Source organism: Scyliorhinus canicula, chromosome 2 (genome assembly GCF_902713615.1).
Source record: "Scyliorhinus canicula chromosome 2, sScyCan1.1, whole genome shotgun sequence".
In the NCBI taxonomy this organism is placed as follows: Eukaryota; Metazoa; Chordata; class Chondrichthyes; order Carcharhiniformes; family Scyliorhinidae; genus Scyliorhinus; species Scyliorhinus canicula.
In genome coordinates this window covers 87,592,311-87,613,324 of record NC_052147.1, presented here as the reverse complement: position 1 = coordinate 87,613,324, position 21,014 = coordinate 87,592,311, and the positions used below count along the sequence as shown (strand labels likewise).

General features: G+C 46.2%; 1 protein-coding gene across 2 annotated transcripts in view; it reads right to left on the bottom strand.

Annotated features, from left to right (window-relative positions):
* The window catches only part of tmem62 (transmembrane protein 62), a 100,523-nt gene that overhangs the window by 9,339 nt on the left and 70,170 nt on the right, over window positions 1-21,014 (bottom strand). For both annotated transcript variants that reach the window (XM_038782100.1, XM_038782107.1), the window contains 2 exons: window positions 15,735-15,819; window positions 14,291-14,395 (listed from right to left, as the gene is read on the bottom strand). In XM_038782100.1, coding sequence (XP_038638028.1) covers window positions 14,291-14,395; window positions 15,735-15,819 — 190 coding nt within the window. The remainder of the gene's footprint in view (window positions 1-14,290; window positions 14,396-15,734; window positions 15,820-21,014) is intronic.

Here is a 21,014-nt window from a genome sequence, read left to right as displayed (position 1 = left end):
ACATAACTTACACCACCCCTTTAACAGTAACCCAGCTAAGGGACGCTTGTGAAAAGATCACTCCGTTCCTCCCCACCGCAGACCCCCACCAGTTCTTTGCTAAAGTAAAACAGCAGGCTACCATGTACGGCCTGGATGAGAGAGAGCAGGTTAAGCTCACCGTGCTGAGCTTAGACCAGAGTGTAGTGGCAGCCCTCCCCGACCCACAAAACGTGGCAGGAGGCAGCCTAGAGGAGATGCACACTGCCATTTTAGATGCCATCGGGTACAATAGAGGTGACCCCGTAGAAGGATTGAATAAGTGCAGGCAGAAGAGATCCGAACACCCCACAGCATTCGCAGGAAGGCTGTGGATTCATTTCAGCGCAGTTTTCGGACAGCTAGATAGAGCGCATTTAACCCGCGAAAACATGGTTAAGTGGACGCGCACAATTATCTCACACGCAACAGAAGCAGGACAGAGCGCTTGCAATAGTTACGACCCCTCAGAAGAGGCCCATAACGAAAAATGGGTCCTGAAAAGATTGTCCCGCGCTTGGGAGCAATCGCTTCAGGCAAAAGGAAAAGTTAGATCCCCAGAAGAGGCTCAGGCTGCTGCAGATATCCAAGCAGTCAGAGAGCACCAGAAGCCCGCATGGGTAAATGAAGGCAAGAGCAGCCCTCAACAGAAAGGACAGGAATGCTATAACTGTGGACAGTTAGGGCATTGGGCAAAAGAGTGTAATGCACCCCAGCGATCTCAGAGAGGCCAGCAGACAGGCACTCTGAACCGCAACAAAGCAAAACCCATCCACAATGTAACAGTACAGTCAGGACCCACCAATGTGGACGAGACGAACTGACGGTGTTCGGGCTCCCCCACTTGGGTCTGTGACACACTATGGGACTCATCAGGGAGGCCCGTAGTCACAGCAAAAGTCAAAGGGAAGCCCATAGAGTTACTGTGGGACACAGGAGGATCCCGCACCACCATTAACTCCACAACCACGGCACACTCCGACACGTGGCCGACCACCTCCACCATTACACTTAGCGGGTTCACCGGACACTCGCAGCAGGGACATATCACAGCACCCGTAGCAATTCAGCTAGGGAACATTAGCACAAGGCACCCCGTGGTTCTAGTAAATCTTCCCCGGACAGCAGAGCACATCCTGGGGATAGATTTTATGAACGCTCATAGCTTGTCGTTCGACCCAGTGAACCAGTGTGTCTGGCGAATGGCTAGATCAGACAGAGCCCCAGCCACCCTCACAGTAGGAGACTACGCTAATCGGATTAGCGCAGTGGGAGAGTACTCATTCGACCTGACTACACTCCACACCGACCGACAAATTAAGGCCCTACTAAACAAACACAGGACAGCATTTGCAAGTCACCGTCATGACTGTGGCAGAATGACTGGACAAGTTCATGTTACCGGACAGGACCCCCGACCGCAAAAGCAGTATAGATTTCCCCTTGAAGCAGAGGTGGAAATAGAAAAAGTTATAGGCAGCTTGTTGGACCAAGGTGTACTGAGAACAGTAGCCTCCACCAACAATGCCCCTATTTGGCCAGTGAGGAAGCCCGATGGATCATGGCGTCTGACCATCGATTACCGGGAACTCAACAAAGTAACCCCCGCAGTAGCCCCAACGGTAGCTACTAGTCCCGAGACCATGCTCAAGCAGGGTCTCAACGCCAAGTACTTCACGGTATTGGACATCAGTAATGGATTCTGGTCAATACCATTGGCAAAAGCGTGCCAATACAAATTCGCATTCACTTTTAAAACGCAGCAGTACACGTGGACATGCCTCCCACAAGGATTCCACAATTCACCCTCCATTTTCCACCGACAGCTGGCAAGTGGATTAGAAAAATTTTCCCGACCCGAATGTCTGGTACAGTATGTAGACGACCTACTACTGCAGACAGACACAAAGGCAGAGCACATTTCGCTTCTGGCCGAACTCCTGGAACTCTTAACTGAAATTGGCTGTAAAGTTAACCCGAAAAAGGCCCAAATATTGGAAAGTAAAGTGATGTATTTGGGATCAGTCATCACGCACGGCAAACGCGAGATCGAATTCAAAAGAATTGATTCGATTGTCAAATTGCCCCTTCCCCAGAATGTTTCAGCCCTCCGGTCGTTTTTAGGACTGGTTGGCTATTGTCGGAACCACATAGACGGATTCGCGACAAAAGCCGCCCCACTTTCAGACCTCCTTAAGAAAGGAGCCCCCTGGGAATGGCTTCCGCAGCATACAGGCGCTGTGGAAGAGTTAAAACGAGCCCTTAGTGCAGCACCCGCGCTGCTAGTCCCCGACCAACTTTCCCCGTACGCAATCGAGGTAGCGAGCACCGATCTGACCCTCTCGGCCGTGTTGCTTCAGGAACGGCACGAGCAGCTAAGACCAGTGGCTTATGCCTCCCGACTGTTAGACCCGGTAGAACAAGGATTTTCAGCCTGTGAGAGGCACCTCCTTGCTGTCTTCTGGGCAGTACAGTATTTCTCATACATCACCGGACTCAACCCCATTACTATTCTGACCGAACACACACCCACACAGCTACTACTAGACGGTCGACTGAAGGACGGTTCAGTTAGCCAGATTAGGGCAGCTAGGTGGACCCTACTTTTACAAGGACGGGACATTACTGTAAAACGGACACGCACACACACATATTTAGCAGACAACCTCCAATACCCCGGACAGCCCCATGACTGTGAAATTGTAGCTCCCCTGCATAACACAGGACCCTTTTTAGCAAAAACACCCCCCAGGAAGATAGGGAACCTGAAACAAAGCCCCCAGCCCACAGACACGTGTGGACCCTTGAGGATTTATGTAGACGGTTCCTCCACAGTTTTAAATGGTGAGCGTATCACAGGATGCGGCATCTATGTCGAGGACGCGCAGGGGCGCGCTCTCGAAGAGATAGCTCTTAAGTTACCAGGTCACTTAGGCGCGCAGGCAGCAGAGCTAGCAGCCATAGCGTATATAGTGGACCACCCCGATTCTTTCCCCAGCCCAGCAGACATATATTCAGACAGCTTATATGTCTGCAATAGCCTAACAGATTTTCTGCCCCTGTGGAGGACACGAGGTTTTGTCTCCGCAGACGGAAAACCCCTTCCATCAGCCCCCTTACTCCAGCATATCCTAGAGAAAGCGAAGGACAGGACCTTCGGCATTATAAAAGTTCGAAGCCACCATAGGTCATCACCCCCTGGGAATGTAAAAGCCGACGCGTTGGCTAAGGCAGGTTCCAGGAGAGGACACTTATGGACCCCCCCAGCTAGCGCACCAGCTAGCGCCCCTGTGAGCGCAGTCCAAGTCTCACAGACTGATATTAAAGATCTCGTGGCAGCACAGAAACAGGACGGAGACCTCAGGGAGGTTTTCAAGGGAAACTTTGTGCCTGCGTACGAGCACTTTAAACACGCACTGACCACACATGAGGGTGTGATCATTAAGGACCAACTTTATGTGGTCCCACAGCAGGACAGGAATCAGATGATTGCCTTGTTCCATGACGGACACGGGCATCAGGGAATTGATGCAACAACGAGGCACCTCAGGCAACTCTGTTGGTGGCCTAATCTCAGGACTGATGTCACACATTACATAGAGAATTGCCTGATTTGTGCTCAGAATAACCCGGAGCGGTATTCTAAGAAAGCACAACTTCGGCATACTCGCCCAGTTAACGGCCCTTGGACAAACCTCCAGATCGACTTTATAGGTCCATTGCCCCCTTGTAGGAATGGCTATAAATACGTTCTGGTGGTCATCGACACCTTTACCAAATGGGTAGAGGCATTTCCCTCACGAACAAACACAGCAAAGACAGCTGCAAAGATCCTGACCCACCACATCTTCACGAGATGGGGTTTACCCCGAAGTATCGATTCGGACCAGGGATCTCACTTTACAGGACGGGTCATGAGGAACGTCCTGACAATATTCGGAATCAAACAAAACTTCCATATTGCGTATCATCCACAGTCCAGCGGGATTGTGGAGCGCATGAATCGGACCCTAAAAACTACCCTTAGGAAAATGGTTCAAGAGAATAATTCCACATGGGATTCAGTGCTCCCATTTGCACTCATGTTCATAAGGAACACTGTCTCCACATCTACAGGATACACACCACATACACTCATGACCGGACGCCCTATGAAAGGTACAGAATTCCTTTTAGGACTGGACATGACAAGCCCCGAAGTGACGGCCCTCACACATGAAAAGGCAGTTAAAGATCTAGTTGAGACTGTGAGGTCTGCACAGCTCGCAGCCGCAGTCCAGCTAGGGAAACGCCGACAGCAACGGACTGCCTGTTTCAATAAGACCGTCCACACCACAGAATTCCAGGTTGGGCAACAGGTAATGTTATCTGTTTATAACCCCAGCAGTTTTTTGGCTCCAAAATATTCCGGTCCCTACTCAATTTCGGACAAAATTAGCCCCTCCGTTTACAGGATAAAGTATCCTAATGGGAAGACCGCGTGGTTCCATATAAACCAGTTAAAGGCATATGGAACACAGGCCAACCATGCTCACCATGTCCTGCTGGATGCAGCTGAACACTTCACCCCGCCCACCAGAGACACTTTTCCACCATCCCCCTCACAGACCAGTTCATCCACGGACTCGCCCACGACTCCGCCCACAGACCACTACAGACCACGCCCCGACACGCCCACAAGCTGCCACAGCAGAGACAGTAGGACAGACACTGACTCTGAAGACAGCGACAGCACACAGCCATACAGCCCACACTGCACCAACTACGACCCCGACTCCAGTGACCCCATGGAAGTCACCTACCTTAAAAACCCAGAACCACCACCCGACCCCGACTACCCCGACAACACACTCGACACTACACAATGGCACAGGGACAATTCCTACAGACTTGTCCGCAATGACGAGAGTGACCCCCGGTCACACAATTCCAAAATAGCATGCCTGATCCACACAAGGGTGTGGGATCCGGGAGAGCAGGACGACACGGTGTCTGACTCCCGACAACCCCTTTGTGACCCTGTTCACAGAGGCAGAATCAAAGTGAGGTGTCCAGATGATGTAAAATAGGAATCGTTTGAGGGAAACGATGTCCTTTCTGATGGAACCTGCACGTATGTTTGTCTTCGTTTTATGTTTGTTTGTCTCAGGATTGTACATTGTTCAGCTGGAGGATGGACATCTTCTTTTCAGCTGAAAAGATTGCGACCACCTCACATACACGTTAGTTTGTCTGCCGAAACTTTTGAGAACTTCGGTTTGATTGGAAATCCTTTCCAAAGTTGTAAGGCCACACGCCAAATAGTTTGTCCGCAGATACTTCTGAGAACTTCAGTTGTATCCTCTGGTGAACCGACACGGTTCACGACTTGTTCCCTGTTTTCAGAACGGAGCATCTTGGCTCCCTTGGTTTTTTAGGTGCCCCTCTATTCGGCGAAATAGAGGCTGCAAGTCATGGTCAACACATTCGTACCCGTCTCTTTCCAGGTTACTCAGGCAGTGGACAAACGGCACTGAGGACCCGCCCTGTCTGAGAACCAACCCTTGGTCAGCCAAGCTCGGGTATGGCACAGCACGCCCTACCCGGGGATTCCATCCAACTCGTACCCGTAGCGGCCCATACGCAACTCATTCGGATGTTTGTTTCCAAGTTTGTTTTCATTTTACGTTAGGTAGCCCTTCGGCCACCATCCCACATGCTATTTACATCCGGGAACATTCGGATGGTAAATCAGCAAAGCCTGCGAGACGGCTCGCAGAAGGAAGGATTGTTAGGTGTATGCTGGTCTTTAAAATTCGCTTTTTGAAAAAAAAGAAAATGAGGGGAGTCACAGGGTGTGACTTAGCCAGTCATTTTAAAGGGTCAATTGGGATTTGAAAGACAGATGCACTAACAAGTAAAGGTCTTAAACTGTGTATTGACAGATACTGTGCTTGATCCCAAAGGTTTCAAAGGACGAGACAGAGGTCGAAGCCAGGATTGTCAATACCGGAGGAAGAAGGAAGAGAAAGAAGAAGAACAACAAAAGATGATGGAAGCCCACTTATTACTGTTTAATGTCATATGTATATGTGTGGAAACAAGACACGTTTCCCCCACAACCCCCACCGTAAATGTTAGTACAACAAACCCCCAGTGCTCAGCTCTGATCAGCGAGGTTCAGACCTGGTGTACTAAATTCATGACGTGGTACTCCATGTCCTACATAATCGAATCACTGTTGGTGATCGCGATCCTCATCATCCTAGTGCAGACCCTCAGGTTGAGGAAATGGAAGAGGAGAGCCTCTCGTTCCAGCACCTCACCCATCTATAGAGTGCAATCCCCCATCTTCGGATTCCACCAAACCCCTCAACCCCTCACTGATTACAACACTCTGTAAATAAAATTCAGCCATGTATTATATTGTTCCATACTCGACTGCCGAGTTGGGAAGTGTGATGTTGTGGTGTGAATGGTTAAGATTTTAGAGTGATTAAATGTTTAAGTTAAGGTTAAGGTTAATAGTGATAGGTAGAGGTTCCCAATTGTAGTAATGCATGTCCCTTTTGACATAGGGCCAAGTAGAAATGTTAGTTAAAATTTTTTTTCTCTTCTTCCCATAGTTTAGAACAGAGTAGAACAGGAACTGGCAAGAGGTCAGAACACAAGGAAGGCAAAGTACATAGGTGATCCTTCACAATAGTATGATTGTGAGGATCACAAGGAGGGAATGTAGCCATGCTGGCCACGCAAAATGGACACTGAGCCAAACTAAAATGGAAGGCAGCAGGGAAAGCCTGTTTAGTAAGAACAGACAGCCTGCTCTCAACTAATTAGCATTTTGCAAACAGCAAACCAGTTTCTGGCCAGGTGCAGATCTCCAAGCAAAGGTGTTAATGGCAAAACGCTTAACATCCTGATGAGGCAGCCCAGATCCAGACACAAACAATGGCAACATTTCCATCTCAATGTAGCAGTTAATTGGTGGAGTAGACAGAATGGCACCAGAGTAACAAATATCGAAACCACCCCCCCAACATCGAGGAAAGCCCCGCATTGGAGGATTTCGAAGGTAGCCGTTTGGAAACGTTCCAATCGGTACCGAAAGGTAGAGCCCGCCTAGAAGGGGGAAAGGACATTAGAGAGGGGTATAAAAGCAAATCCCCCACAGAGCCCCGGTCTGTTAAACCCGTGCTCCGGCTCTGACTGACATCTTGCATCCTGACTCCAGCCGTTGAGCACCAGCCGCCGAAACCGTAAGTTCAACGCTCGCTACGCGATCCAAGCCCACTAGACTCCCAAGTACCAGAACGCTTGCTGAAGGCTGCAGACAAAACCAGGACGAAGGCCTCGTTCTCTGACCTTGCCTGTTCCTGTTAGATAAGTATTCTGTTTGCTTAAGTTTAGTTATAGCTTAGTCTCTTAGTGTGTGCATGAGTATTTATTATAACTGTATAATAAATATTGATCGTTTGAACTTTACTAATCGGTGTATCGTCTTTATTACTTTGAACTTGACCTTGGAATACTTGTGACGTTGCCTATACGGCAACTGGCGACTCCAGAGCTAAATAATTACATAGAACAGAGCCTAGTAGTGTTAAGCACACGTCGAACTCGGAAGCGTGTTAATACACTCCAATAAACGCGTTTTACGCCCATAGTAAAACGTGCAACAGTATCGTGTAGCATTAACTTGCTTTTAATACAGTAAAAATATTCCCAGGAGCTTCACAGGAGCACTAAGTAATTGGCATAGAGATATTAGGACAGGGTGCTCAAAACCTGAGTCCAAGAGGTAAGTTTGAAGGGTGTATAATTGCAGCAAGGCATCCCTGCTCCTGTACTCTTGCTATGAAGGCCAACATACCATTTGTCTGCTGCAATTTGTCTGATGTTCAAGGACACCCCGGTCTCGTTGCACATTCCCCTCTCCTAATTTATGGCCATTCAGATAATTGTCTGCCTTCTCGTTTTTGCTACCGAAGTGATCTCGCATTTCTCCAAATTATACTGCACCTGCCATTCATTTGCCCACTCACTCAACTTGCCCAAATCACACTGTAGGATCTCTATCTCCTCACAGCTCACCCTCCCACACAACTTAGTGTCATCTCCAAATTTGGAGATATTACATTTTGTTCCCTCATCTAAATCATTAATATATATATTGCTGGGGTCCGAGCACCGATCCCTGCAGTACCCCACTAGTCACTGCGTGCCAATTTGAAAAAGACCCGTTAATTCCGACTCTTTGTTTCCTGTCTGCCAACCAGTTTTCTATCCATCTCAATACACTACCCCGAATCCAATGCGCTTTAATTTTCCACATTAATCTCTTATGCGGGACTTTGTCAAAAGCCTTCAGAAAGTCCATATATATCACAACTACTGGCTCCCACTCGTCAATTATACTAGTTACATCCTTGAAGAATTCCAGTAGATTTGTCAAACAATTTGTCCCTTCATAAATCCATATCCGATCCTGCCACTATTTTCTATGTTTTCTGCTTTAAAATCTTTGATAATGGATTCTAGAATTTTCCCCACCACTGACGTCAGGCTTACTGGTCTATAATTCCCTGTTTTCTCTCTACCTCCCTTTTTGAATATTAGAGTGACGTAAGCCACCCTCCAATCTGCAGGAATTGTTCCAGAGTCTATAGAATCGTGGAATATCACCACCAATACATCCACTATTTCTAGAGCCACTTCCTTAAGTACTCTGGGATGCCGATTCTCAGCCCTGGGGATTTATCGGCCTTCAATCCCATCAATTTCCCCAACATAATTTTTCTACTAATATTAATCTCCTTCAGTTCCTCCCTCTCACTAAACCCTACATTCCCCAACATTTCTGGAATCTGATGAGTGTCCTTATTTGTGAAGACAGAACCAAAGTATGCGTTTAATTGCTCAGCCATTTCTTTGTCCCCCGTTTCTGACTGTAAGTGACCTACATTTGTCTTCACCAATCTTTTTCTCTTCACATACCTATAGAAACTTACAGTCAATTTCTATGTTCCCTGCAAGCTTACTCTCATACTCTATTTTCCCCTTCTTAATCAATCCCTTGGTCCTTCTTTGCTGAATTCTAAACAGCTCCCAATCCTCAGACCTGTTGATTTCCTTGCCTATTTTTGTATGCTTCTTCCTTTAATCGGATGCTGTCTCTAATTTATGTTATAAGCCATGGATTGGCCACATTTTCCATTTTACTTTTGTGCCTGACAGGAATAACAATTGTTGCAGTTTCCCATGTGCTCCTCGAATGACTGCCATCGCCTATCCACTGTCATCCCTTTAAGTAACATTCCCCAATTGATCAAAGCCAGCTCACATCTCTTATTATCCTAGTTTCTTTATTAAGATTCAGGATCCTAGTCTCAGAATCAACTACTTCATTCTCCATCTTGATGAAAAATTCTATCATATTATGGTCGCTCATCCCCAAGGGGTCTCGCACAACTGGATTGCCAGTGATTCCGTTCTCATTACACATTGCCCAGTCTAGGTTGGCTTGCTCTCCAGTTAGTTCCTCAACGTATTGGTCCAGAAAACTATCCCGTATACTTCCAGGAATTCCTCCTCTATGTGGCTATTTGATTTTGCCCAATCTATATGCAGATTAAAATCACCCATGATTGTAGATGTTCTTAAATCGCATGCATCACTAATTTCCTGTTTCATGCCATTCCCAACCTCACCAGTGCAGTTTGGGGGTCTATATATGACACCCACTAATGTTTTTTTGCCCCTTGGTGTTTCTCAGCTCTACCCATACAGATTCCACGTTGTCAGATCTAATTTCCTTCCTCACTATTGCATTGATTTCCCTTTTTAAAATAAATTTAAAGTACCCAATTCTTTTTTTTCCAATTAAAGGGCAATTTAGTGTGGCCAATCCACCTAGTCTGCACATCTTTGGGTTTGTGGGGGCGAGACCCACGCAGATACGGGGAGAATGTGCAAACTCCACACGGACAGTGACCCAGAGCCGGGATCAGACCCAGGTCCTCGGTGCCGTGAGGCAGCAGTGCTAATCACTGTGCTACCCTCGTTAATTTCCTCTTTAACCAGCACTGCCACTCCACTGCCTTTTCCTTTTTGTCTGTCCTTCCTCGATACTGGACATTCAGTTCCCATCTCTGCGGCGAAATTCTCCCAACGGGAGACAAAGTGCCGACGCCGGAGGGAAAACCGTGTTTCACTCTGGCGTCGGAGGCTGCTCCTCGCCCCCTATTCTCCCACCCCCAGGGGGCTAATAGCGGCATCGTGTCAATTTTGCGCGCAGGGCCTTGGCGCCACGTCACAGCTGCGCCGCGTAAATGACGTGGCCGGCGGCGCTTAAATGACGTCATCCGTACATGCGCAGGTTGGCCAGCGCCAAGACATGGAGGATTGATTTTGCGAGGCGGCGGAGGAAAAAGAATGCGTCCTTTAGAGATGCCAGACCCCTACGGAGCACCCCCCTGGTGCTTGATCCTCCCTCCCCCCCTCCCACAGGCCGCACACGCAGCGTTCGCGCGCTGTTCACGCCGACAGCAACCAGGTGTGGTTAGCGCCGGTGTGAACCCGTCGGATTGGGCAGGCCGCTCGGCCCATCTGGGCTGGAGAATCGCCGCTCGCCTGTTGGAAACGGCAAGCGGCGATACTCCGAGCGGCCCGTCGTAAAACGCGGCACGCCATTTTGGCGGTGGGGGGGTGGTGGGAGAATCGCGTGCGGGTGCCAGGGCGGCGTGGCAGGAATCAGCCGGCACTCCCGCGATTCTCCCACCCGGCGTGGGGGTTGGAACCATGTTACCATAATCCTGATTACATCATACTCACATGTCTATTTATGAGATTAGTTCATCCGGTTTATTGCGAATGCTCTGTGCATTAAGGCACAAAGCCTTTATGCTTGTCTTTTGAACATTACTTGTCTCGCTCACAATATTTATCACTGTGGCCCTATTTGAATCTGGCCCTTGGTTTCTCTGCCCATCACTTTTCTTATTCCCTTTTCTGTCTTTTGTTTTTGTCCTGGTTTCCTCTAGCAAATACTCCCGGTCCTGCCCACTTTGTACTGGTCCCACTTCCCCCAGAACCGGATCCAATGCCCCAAGAATCTGAAACCCACCACCCCATACCATCTCTTCAGCCACGTATTCATTTGATATCTCTTGCTATTTCTACTCGGACTAGCATGTGGCACTGCTAGTAATCCCGAGATCATTACCTTTGTGTTCAACTTCTCAACTTTCTTCTTAACTCCCTATAGTCTGCTTTTTTTCATCCCTTTTTTTAACCTCAGTAAGAAGTCTTACAACACCAGGTTAACGTCCAACATGTTTGTTTCAAACACGAGCTTTCGGAGCACTGCTCCTTCCTCAGGTGAATTTTTTTAAACCTGTCGTTGGTACTGATGTGTACCATGACCACTGGCTGTTCATCCTCCCCCTCCAGAATGTCCTGTACCCGCTCCGAGACATAGACATAGTCATAGAACATACAGTGCAGAAGGAGGCCATTCAGCCCATCGAGCCTGCACCAACTCACTTAAACTATCACTTCCACCCTATTGCCGTAAACCAATTACCCCTCCGAACCTTTTTGGTCACTAAGGGCAATTTAGAATGGCCAATCAACCTAAACTGCATTTCTTTGGACTGTGGGAGGAAACCGGAGCACCCGGATGAAACCCACGCAGACTCTGGGAGAACGTGCAGACTCCACACAGACAGTGACCCAACAGGGAATCAAACCTGGGACCCTAGCGCTGTGAAGCCACAGTGCTAGCCACTTGTGCTACCGTGCTGCCCGGGACATCCTTGACCCCAGCACCAGGGAGGAAGAGACCATTCTACCCAATATTCTAAACCTCTAGATAAAGACCAACATCCTTTAGTCTTTTTGATAGTATTCTTCACCGGGTCACAACATTACAATGTGTGTAGCTGCAATGCTTCAGATTTCCACTGTTCCTAGCTTTTCACTATTGAGAAAAAGTGCTCTATTCAATCTTTTTTAGATCCAAAGTGGATGACCTCATTTCTCAATATGGAAATCCATTTTGCATAGTTTTGCTAATTCACTTAATCTATTAATAACAATTACGTAATTTGAACACTTTCATCGTAACTGCTTACAACTCGCCCTATCTTGGTGTCAAGGATTTCTATCCCATAATCTAAATTAATAGAATATGGTAAATAAGTGAAGCCCCACAACACATCCTTACTGATTACACCCTGTTAATTAGAGTACCGACTCATTATACCTCCTCTCTGTCTCCTGCCATTCAGCAAATTTCTAAATCAGATCAAAAAGTTTCCTTCAATTTCAAGATATTTAACTTTAGCTAACAATCGCTGAAGAGGGACTTGTATCAGATGCCTTCTGGAAGTCCATATAAATAACATCCGTGGACATTCTCCAGTCCATTACTTTAATGACCTCTTAACAATATTCAGTCAGGTTCATCAGGCATAACCTAGCATTGACAAATCAATGTCAGGCTCTCTCAGGAGAGATTGGGTTGACTGGGCCTGTATTCACTGGAATTTAGAAGAACGAGAAGATATCTCATTGAAACATATAAAATTCTGACAGGGCAGGACAGATTGGATGCGGGGGGGGGGGGGGGGGGGCACAAGAACATGGGGTCACACACTCAGGATACAGGGTAGGCCATTTAGGACTAAGATGAAGCGGCACCTCTTCACTCAGAACCATTGGAATTCTCTTCAATAGATGGCTATAAAGCCCCATTTTCAGCATGCAAGAATGGTGGTGGCGGCAGAGAATTGAGAGGGAGTCCTAAAACGATATTCACACTGGCAGGATTTCCCTGCTCGATTATGACTTTTAAATACACTTAACAGGCCTCCCTACTGTATCATTCCACCCAAGCAGGGAATTCCCCCCAGCCACTGGCTCGACCTCATGTCAACGGAGTTTACAGCAGGTTTTGACAAACTGGGAACTGGTGAACAGAATGCAGCAGGGGCACACTGATAAATACAGACCTGGATCATGAATAAGCCCACCCGGCCAGCATCATGTCGTGGGATCCGCCACCAGGATCTTCTTTTTGAAAGAGTTTAAAAATCCAGCAGGAAAATCTAGCAAGGCAGCTGGTAGGATTTCCTCCACTTTTGCCGCCAGAGCCAACACAGAAATATTTTTTAAAATTCTGCCCCAAGTCACTGAATATATTTAAGAAGGAAATGGATATCTAGATCTGAAGGTGTCAAGGATTATGGGGAGAGCACAGGGGTATAGTGTTGAGATAGAGAATCAGCCATGATCATATTGAATGGTGGAGCAGACTCGAAGGGCCGAGTGGCCTACTCCTGCTCCTAATTTCTAGTACGATTTTTATGGTGCTCAGTCACCCTATCCTTTATGATGAACTCTAGTAATTTCCTTACAGCAGATGTTAGGTTAACGGACCAATAATTCCCTGGTTGCTGCTTTCATTTTTCTCAATTAGCGGAGCTAATCCAATCTTCCAATCTGAAAGATAGGTGGGCATGAAGTGGAAACCAATAGAGGGTAGGTCATTCCAGGTTACTTTGTCCAACTCCCTCATAGAATGGCATTCCAACATATTTCGCGGTTTTGGGTTGCCCTCTAAGATTGCCCTGGAGTCTCCAAGAATTGAAGATTATTCTGTGCTTCAAAGAAACTGGGAAAAAATCATCAGGGCCTGAACAAAAATTGAGATTGATAATTCCATGGACGTCCCCATGCAGACAAGTTGGATATTGAAGTTTAAAGGGACTTAAATCAACAGTGCACTTAAAAGAAAATAGAGAGGGAACATTGAGTATTAGTAATAAAAACTTGGGCAATGGGGCAAGGAGACTGTGTAACCGACAGATAAATATCATCCAATCGGTGTGGGAATCATAGATCATAGAATTTACAGTGCAGAAGGAGGCAAGGCTCTGGAAAGATGGACATTTCAAGTGACCAATAGCCTGTGGGTTTGACTGCTGGAGGAGAGCAATTATGTGATGAAAACTCCAGGAACATATCCAGCTATAGCGAGCAACTCTGTCTGTAACATGTGGAAGAAAGGAGGGGAAAATAAAATTAGTCATCAAACAGAATGTGGGGCAAGACAAGAAGAAAAAATAACCCATGTTCCTCCTTAAATGAAAGGTATTGGAGGCAATGTTGCTATATAACACTGCACCACATTTGAAAAGAAGTCCAACGAGACTGGTTACAATGTGCAATAATCCAGCCGACAGATCAGTTATTGGGAATAATGCATGGACACCAAGTGTTAAATACTCACCCACAGCCACGTAGCAAGTGAACAGCAATACAGGATAGTAGAATATGTTTGTCTTGCATAACACATGAAATGAAAATATTGTCAGAGTGAAGACACCAGAGCTCTCTAGTGTGGAAAAGAAAATTGCATTAATTTCTTATAAAATGGTTTCATTCTCAAGGTTTTAAAAATAAGTGAACATCAACAGTGGGCAGCACGGTAGCATTGTGGATAGCGCAATTGCTTCACAGCTCCAGGGTCCCAGGTTCGATTCCGGCTTGGGTCACTGTCTGTGCGGAGTCTGCATGTCCTCCCCGTGTGTGCGTGGGTTTCCTCCGGGTGCTCCGGTTTCCTCCCACAGTCCAAAGATGTGCAGATTAGGTGGATTGGCCATGCTAAAATTGCTCTTAAGTGTCCAAAATTGCCCTTAGTGTTGGGTGGGGTTACTGGGGAAGGGGTGGAGGTGCTGACCTTGGGTAGGGTGCTCTTTCCAAGAGCCGGTGCAGACTCGATGGGCCGAATGGCCTCCTTCTGCATTGTAAATTCTATGATACTATGATCAAAGAATCATCCAGCACAGAAAGCAGCCATTTAGATCATTATACTAGTCGGGCTCTTTGAAAGAGGATTAGCCCTCCTAAATTGCCCCTAGTGTCCAAAAAGATTGGGTGGGGTTACTGGGATGCAGTGGAGGAGTGGACTTAGGTAGGGTGCTCTTTCCAAGGTGCAGACTCGATGTGTCGAATGGCCTCCTTCTGCACTGTAAATTCTATTCTAAACTCCTCAGCTCATTCCCAATAATTCTGCAAACTTCAACTTTACAGGTACTTGGGTAGTTCTCTTTTAAAAGTTACTATTGAATCTTTTCCAACCACCATTTCAAGCACTGCATTCCAAATCAGAAAACCTAACTGTGTAAAAATAAAATACTCCCAATCTCTCTTCTGGTTCTTTTGTTTCGTACTCTTCTGTGTTCCCCCCTAATTTTCCACCCTCGTTTGAGATGCCACTGGTTGTAGCAGTGTTTTATATACCACCCTTCCCCTCTGAAAGAGCACCCTACCTAGGCCTACTCTCTGCCCTTTCTCCTTAACTCATCTAACCTGCGCATCTTTGGACTGTGTGCCCTCTTTCAAGTTCTGTGCAGCTGCATATGGGAGTGCAGCTTAAAGGGACCGAATTAGGCACGGTGAACTTTGGGTTTGCAACCCTACAAATTGCCACTCTTCCACCATAATTATAATGGCCACCCTTCCCTCCCCCAATGTATAAATCTCACTGGACACACTCAGTAAACCCGAGGGAGCTGCAGAGACACATCTTCAACAGGGCTGGATATTTTCTTGAACATTTATCCTGGTTAAAAGTAGAGTATTTCTCCAGTGTATGGTTCAGTTGAGAGCAACTGGACATGAGATAATATTTTCAGCAGCATTTAGTATCAAACCCAAAGAGCTGAACTTGCCTTTAAGCTGTGGTTTCCTTTGGTACCGAAAGGCGACAATAACGATGATATTAGCCAGAAAAACCAAAACAAAGAGGACCTTGGCCTGGAAAATATAAAGTCACAACGATCATCAAGTCAACATCTGCACATCACAAAACTCACCTGCTCTCTAATCTATGCAGGGTTCCTATCTTCCACCAGGTAGCTTCTCAGAGAATTAATTTTGAAAGCTGCCATTTTTCTCCAGGAGCCTTGATGCACTACCCCTCTTGAAGGAGAACAATGTTGAATGAGAGATTGGCACTGACTCAGTAATGTACAACAAGAGTAGAATGACCAATTCTTATTAGATAAAATAAGATACTCTTTGAGGGTGTCACGGTGGCACGCTGAGGACCTGTGTTCAATCCCAGCCCCGGGTCACTGCCCGTGTGGAGTTTGTACATTCTCTCCATGTTTGTGTGGATCTCAACCTCACAACCCAAAGATGTGTACAGTAGGTGAATTGGCCACGCTAAATTGCCCCTTATTTGGAAAAAAAAATGGGGTGCTTTAAATTTTCAATAAAAAAAATAAGGTACTCTTTGATTTGGCAGGGGTTGGGTTGGAGGTGCTGGTGACAGTGGGGGTGGGGGGAAATTTACTGTAAAAGCAGCAGTGGGTGGGATTGATAGCAGAGGTTGGAGCTAAACCTTCCAAAGCAGTGTTTCTCAAACTATAATATAATACATCATTTAAATATGCAAATCCATGCTTTGAAGTAGTTTGTAAAACTTATCATTTCAGTCAAGCTTTCCATACTCCCCCTATGACAGAAGACTCAGTGAAACCCCTCTCATCCAGATTCCTGGCTCAGGATGGCTGCACATGCTTGTATCAAATATATATTGCAGATGCTGGAAATCTAAAATAAAAACAAAATGTCTCTCTGTGGAGAGAGAAACAGAGTTAATATTTCAAGTCGATTAAGACTTCTTCCAAAGAAGAATGGTGATATTCAACGTGAAACGTTAACTCTGTTTCTCCCTCCACAGATACTGCCAGATCGGCCGTGCATTTCCAGTATTTTCTGTTTTTATTGTGTCTGCACATGTTCTCTGCTGCACACTGTGTCCGATAAAGATGGTGGCTATGCACGTGCCTTACTGCTTTTACAATCGCCATACAGATCAATAACTTTAAAAAAAATTAATTTCCAGTTAATAGCTGAACTGGAAGTGAAATGATTTCTCATTTTAAAACTTCCATTTTAACAAATGGCTAAAAATAAATATTGACTAGGCTCTATTTTCCTTTTGTAGACAACTTACACTTTAAACTACAGTAAGAAGTCTTACAACACCAGGTTAAAGTCCAACAGGTTTGTTTCAAACACGAGCTTTCGGAGCGCAGCTCCTTCCTCACCTGAGGAAGGAGCTGCGCTCCGAAAGCTCGTGTTTGAAACAAACCTGTTGGACTTTAACCTGGTGTTGTAAGAAAGACTTCTTACTGTGCTTACCCCAGTCCAACGCCAGCATCTCCACATCACTTTAAACTACAGAAAGGAATGTTCTTTTTTCAAACAAATCACATATCAAAATCTCACTCGAATTACAGTCCTTATTGTAAACAATCCATAGTTGCTCCCCGCTTCCAATGGGTTTACATTTTCCCATTCATCAAGTAATAACTTTGAGTGATCACCTCCAGACACCTTTCCTTAGTTTTCAAAGAGTTTCCTAAAGCCAATACCAGCACAAAGCCTGACCTGTCTGAACCAGGGCAAATCTTCTAAAATCTGCCATGTCCATATGGCTGAAAGTTTCACCATCATAACCATGGGTCTCATTACATTACAAACAAACAGTGATAGGTAATTTACAACCTGGCCCCCTCGCAACAGCTATAAGTGAGGGGCACATGCTGCCAAATTGTCCGTAATCAAACCATGTTTATAATGTTAAGAGGGCCAACAGAATTTAAACCCTATACATGCTGATAAAATGTTATGTTGTAGTATACATGCAGATAAACCAGTGCACACGAGGGGCCCATAACCATGCTCTTTGAAAGAACTTGGGCAACAGAACTAAGGACCTCAAAAGCTGGTACAGGACAGTCATGAGGAAATCCATGCAGTTGGTTCAGTGAACCTGGTAGTTTTTTTTTTAATACATTTTTATTAGAGGTTTTCCATTTTTATACACAATACAACATGTCCTCAAAACTGGTACAGGACAGTCATGAGTAAACCAATCTAGTTCGTTCAGTAAATTTGGCTTTTAAAAAAAATAAATACATTTTTATTAGGGGTTTTCCATTTTTATAAACAATACAACTTTTAATTAGGGATTTTCCATTTTTATAAACAATACGACACACCCTCAAAACTGGTACATGACAGTCACAAGGAAAACAACGCAGCTGTGGGGGGGGGGGGGGGGTGTTAAGGATAATGGGAAGAAAACATGGCAAAGTGGTGCAGACCCTCGCCTTTTGTATATTAGAGGCGGAACTACATAACCTACAGAAAACCTTGTAGGAGTAAGTCAGACGCTATGGCGCCTGAGTATTTGAGATAGCGGCCCCATATTTTTTGGAATGCATCCAATTTGGATCGGAGTGCACAGCTTAGAAACTCCATTGTGATGCATTCCATAATAATTTTATGCTTGTTCTGAACAAAGGGTGTTGCCCCACAGCGCTGAGGACCCAGGTTCGAATCCCGGCTCTGGGTCACTGCCTGTGTGGAGTTTTCCCATTCTTCTCGTGTTTGCATGGATTTTGCCCCCACAACTCAAAGATGTGCAAGCTAGGTGGATTGGCCACGCTAAATTTCCCCTTAACTGGAAAAAATGAATTTGTAAATATCTGAGACTCTACCCTCACCTCCCTCTCCCCTAGAAACTACCCTGTCCTGCCTCCCCTTTAGCAGGTGTGGGAAGAACGGCCCCAGTCTGCGCACGAAACCCCGCACCTGTAAGTATCTAAAGTCATTCCCTCCCGCCAGCCCGAACTTCTCCTCCAACTCGGAAAGCTCCCTTCCAGGAACAGATCAATCACCCTCACAATCCCCACCCTCCGCCACAGTCGATACCCACCGTCCATGTTCCCCAGGGCAAATCGGTGATTGCCGCAGATTGGGGTCCACACTGATGCTCTCACTTCTCCTATATGCCTCCTCCACTGGCCCCAGATCCGCAAAGCCACCACCATTGGTGAAGTACCACACAAGCCGGAGCGGCAGAGGTGCCGTAACCAGGGCTGCCAAACTGGTGCCCCCTCCCCCACGAAGCAGCCTCCATCCGCTCCCAGACCGACCCCGTACCCACCATCCATTTCCTTATCATCGCTATGTTGGCAGCCCAATAGTAATTGCTAAAGTTCGGCAATGCCCCCCCCCCGTTCCTTTTGAGCATCATCTTGCTTACCCGCAGGACTTCCCTGCCCAGACAAATCCGAGGATAATTTTATTCAGCCTCTTCAAGAAGGATCTCGGGATGAAAATGGGGAGACACTGAAATATGAACAAGAATCTCGGGAGAATCGCATCTTTTTAAAAAATATATTTTTATTCCCCATTTTCACATTTTCCTTCAAAATTTACACCCCACCCACACAGTAAACGGTAACAAATACAAAATCAATCCCCTTAACAATAACAACGATCCCATCCTCCCACCACCTCAAACAACGGCCCACCTGTCAATATATGCATCCAGTAAAACAAACCCTCCCACGGGGGAAACAAAAAACAAAGGAGTCCGGGACCGCCCATGGTCACCATTAACCTATAGAGTCCACTCCCCCCCCCGCTCCCACACTCAATGCCATCCGACCTCTGAAAGAGTACCGTACATGATACCCAAGAGTTGTAAACACCCCCCCACTCTCCAGCTCCTCCCGTCCACTGCCTCTTGTAAAACTCCTCTCCCCAACCTCGGTTCCTTCCCCTAACTTTCCACCCCGGCTAGATCACTCGGGCCCTATTCTGCCAGGCTCCGATGGCCGCATTCCTTCCCCCCACCTCACCCCCGTTCACTGACCGGCTTAAACCGGCCAGCGTGGAGGCCCCCACCCGGGTCCCTTTCCCCCTTCAGTCCTCGGAAAGCCCAGAAATCCCCTTTTAGCACACAAACCCTGCATATCCACCTACACCCCAAAGAGCCCTCACTTTGAGAGAAAGTCCCATTACTTCCCTTGTCCAAATATATACTACATTGGCTGCTTTAGCCCATACACCCTCACGCAATGAAACAAAAAAGAAGAAAATACAGTCATGAGGTTACATCGGCCGTGTCGCGTCTTTTTGTCCGACGTCACTTCGTCCAACGACACTTCGTCCATGTCTTTTGGTCCAACGTCTTTTTGTCCGCACGTCTTTTGGTCCAACGTCTTTTTGTCCAATTATCCAATTACAAATTTAGCTGGACTTACCTGGTGATTTTTCTTAACTAGAAATAACTGCAAATTATCTTCGATGTAGTGCAGTAACACAGACAATACTTGTTTAGAGTTCGAATGCTCTTATTTGACTGTTAAGTGCATGAAACTAGAAAGTAACCCTTTCCCACAAAACTTCATAAAATGTAGCCGATTTAAGTTATTTTTAAAAATCTGCGAGGGACATGCAGAGCGTTGTCACCTCACGCCTGTGAACTTCTGTTAGTTCATTAAGGGAGGCATATGCAGGGTGTACTTGATTTTCCGGTGATTGACATTTTAAAATATATCCATCATTTGGGGCACTGGCGCCTGGCATATTTTAATGCAAAGGTCTTTGCAAAATGTGAAATGACAGCTTTGCGTTTCGCAGATATTAAACAGATTGTCGGAAGGAACTTGGTTCCCGTAAGTACACTAACACAGCAAAATCTGAATCAATCCGTACATGATCGGAATATACATTATTCAATATAAGATTTCAACCCTCTGCTAGGTAAAGTGCAAACACCCCTCTTGTAGGAAACACATACGAAAGGTGTATCACAAGGAATGGCGTGATTATGACAAATTGCAGCATCGGTTTTCAGTGATGTCCCCACTGCTAGTTACAGGGCCGGATCAAATTTAGACTGAGTAAATGTTCTGTTTATATAATCCCTATTTCAATAATCGCAGAGATCAACTCTGGCAATATAAGTCAAGTTACAAAAAGTCTTTGACAAAAAAAATCATCCGAGAAAAAAACGTAACAAGTCACAAAAAGTCTTTGACGAAAAAAATCATCGGACAAAAAGACGTAGGACCAAAAGACGTGCGGACAAAAAGACGTTGGACCAAAAGACGTGGACGAAGTGTCGTTGGACGAAATGACGT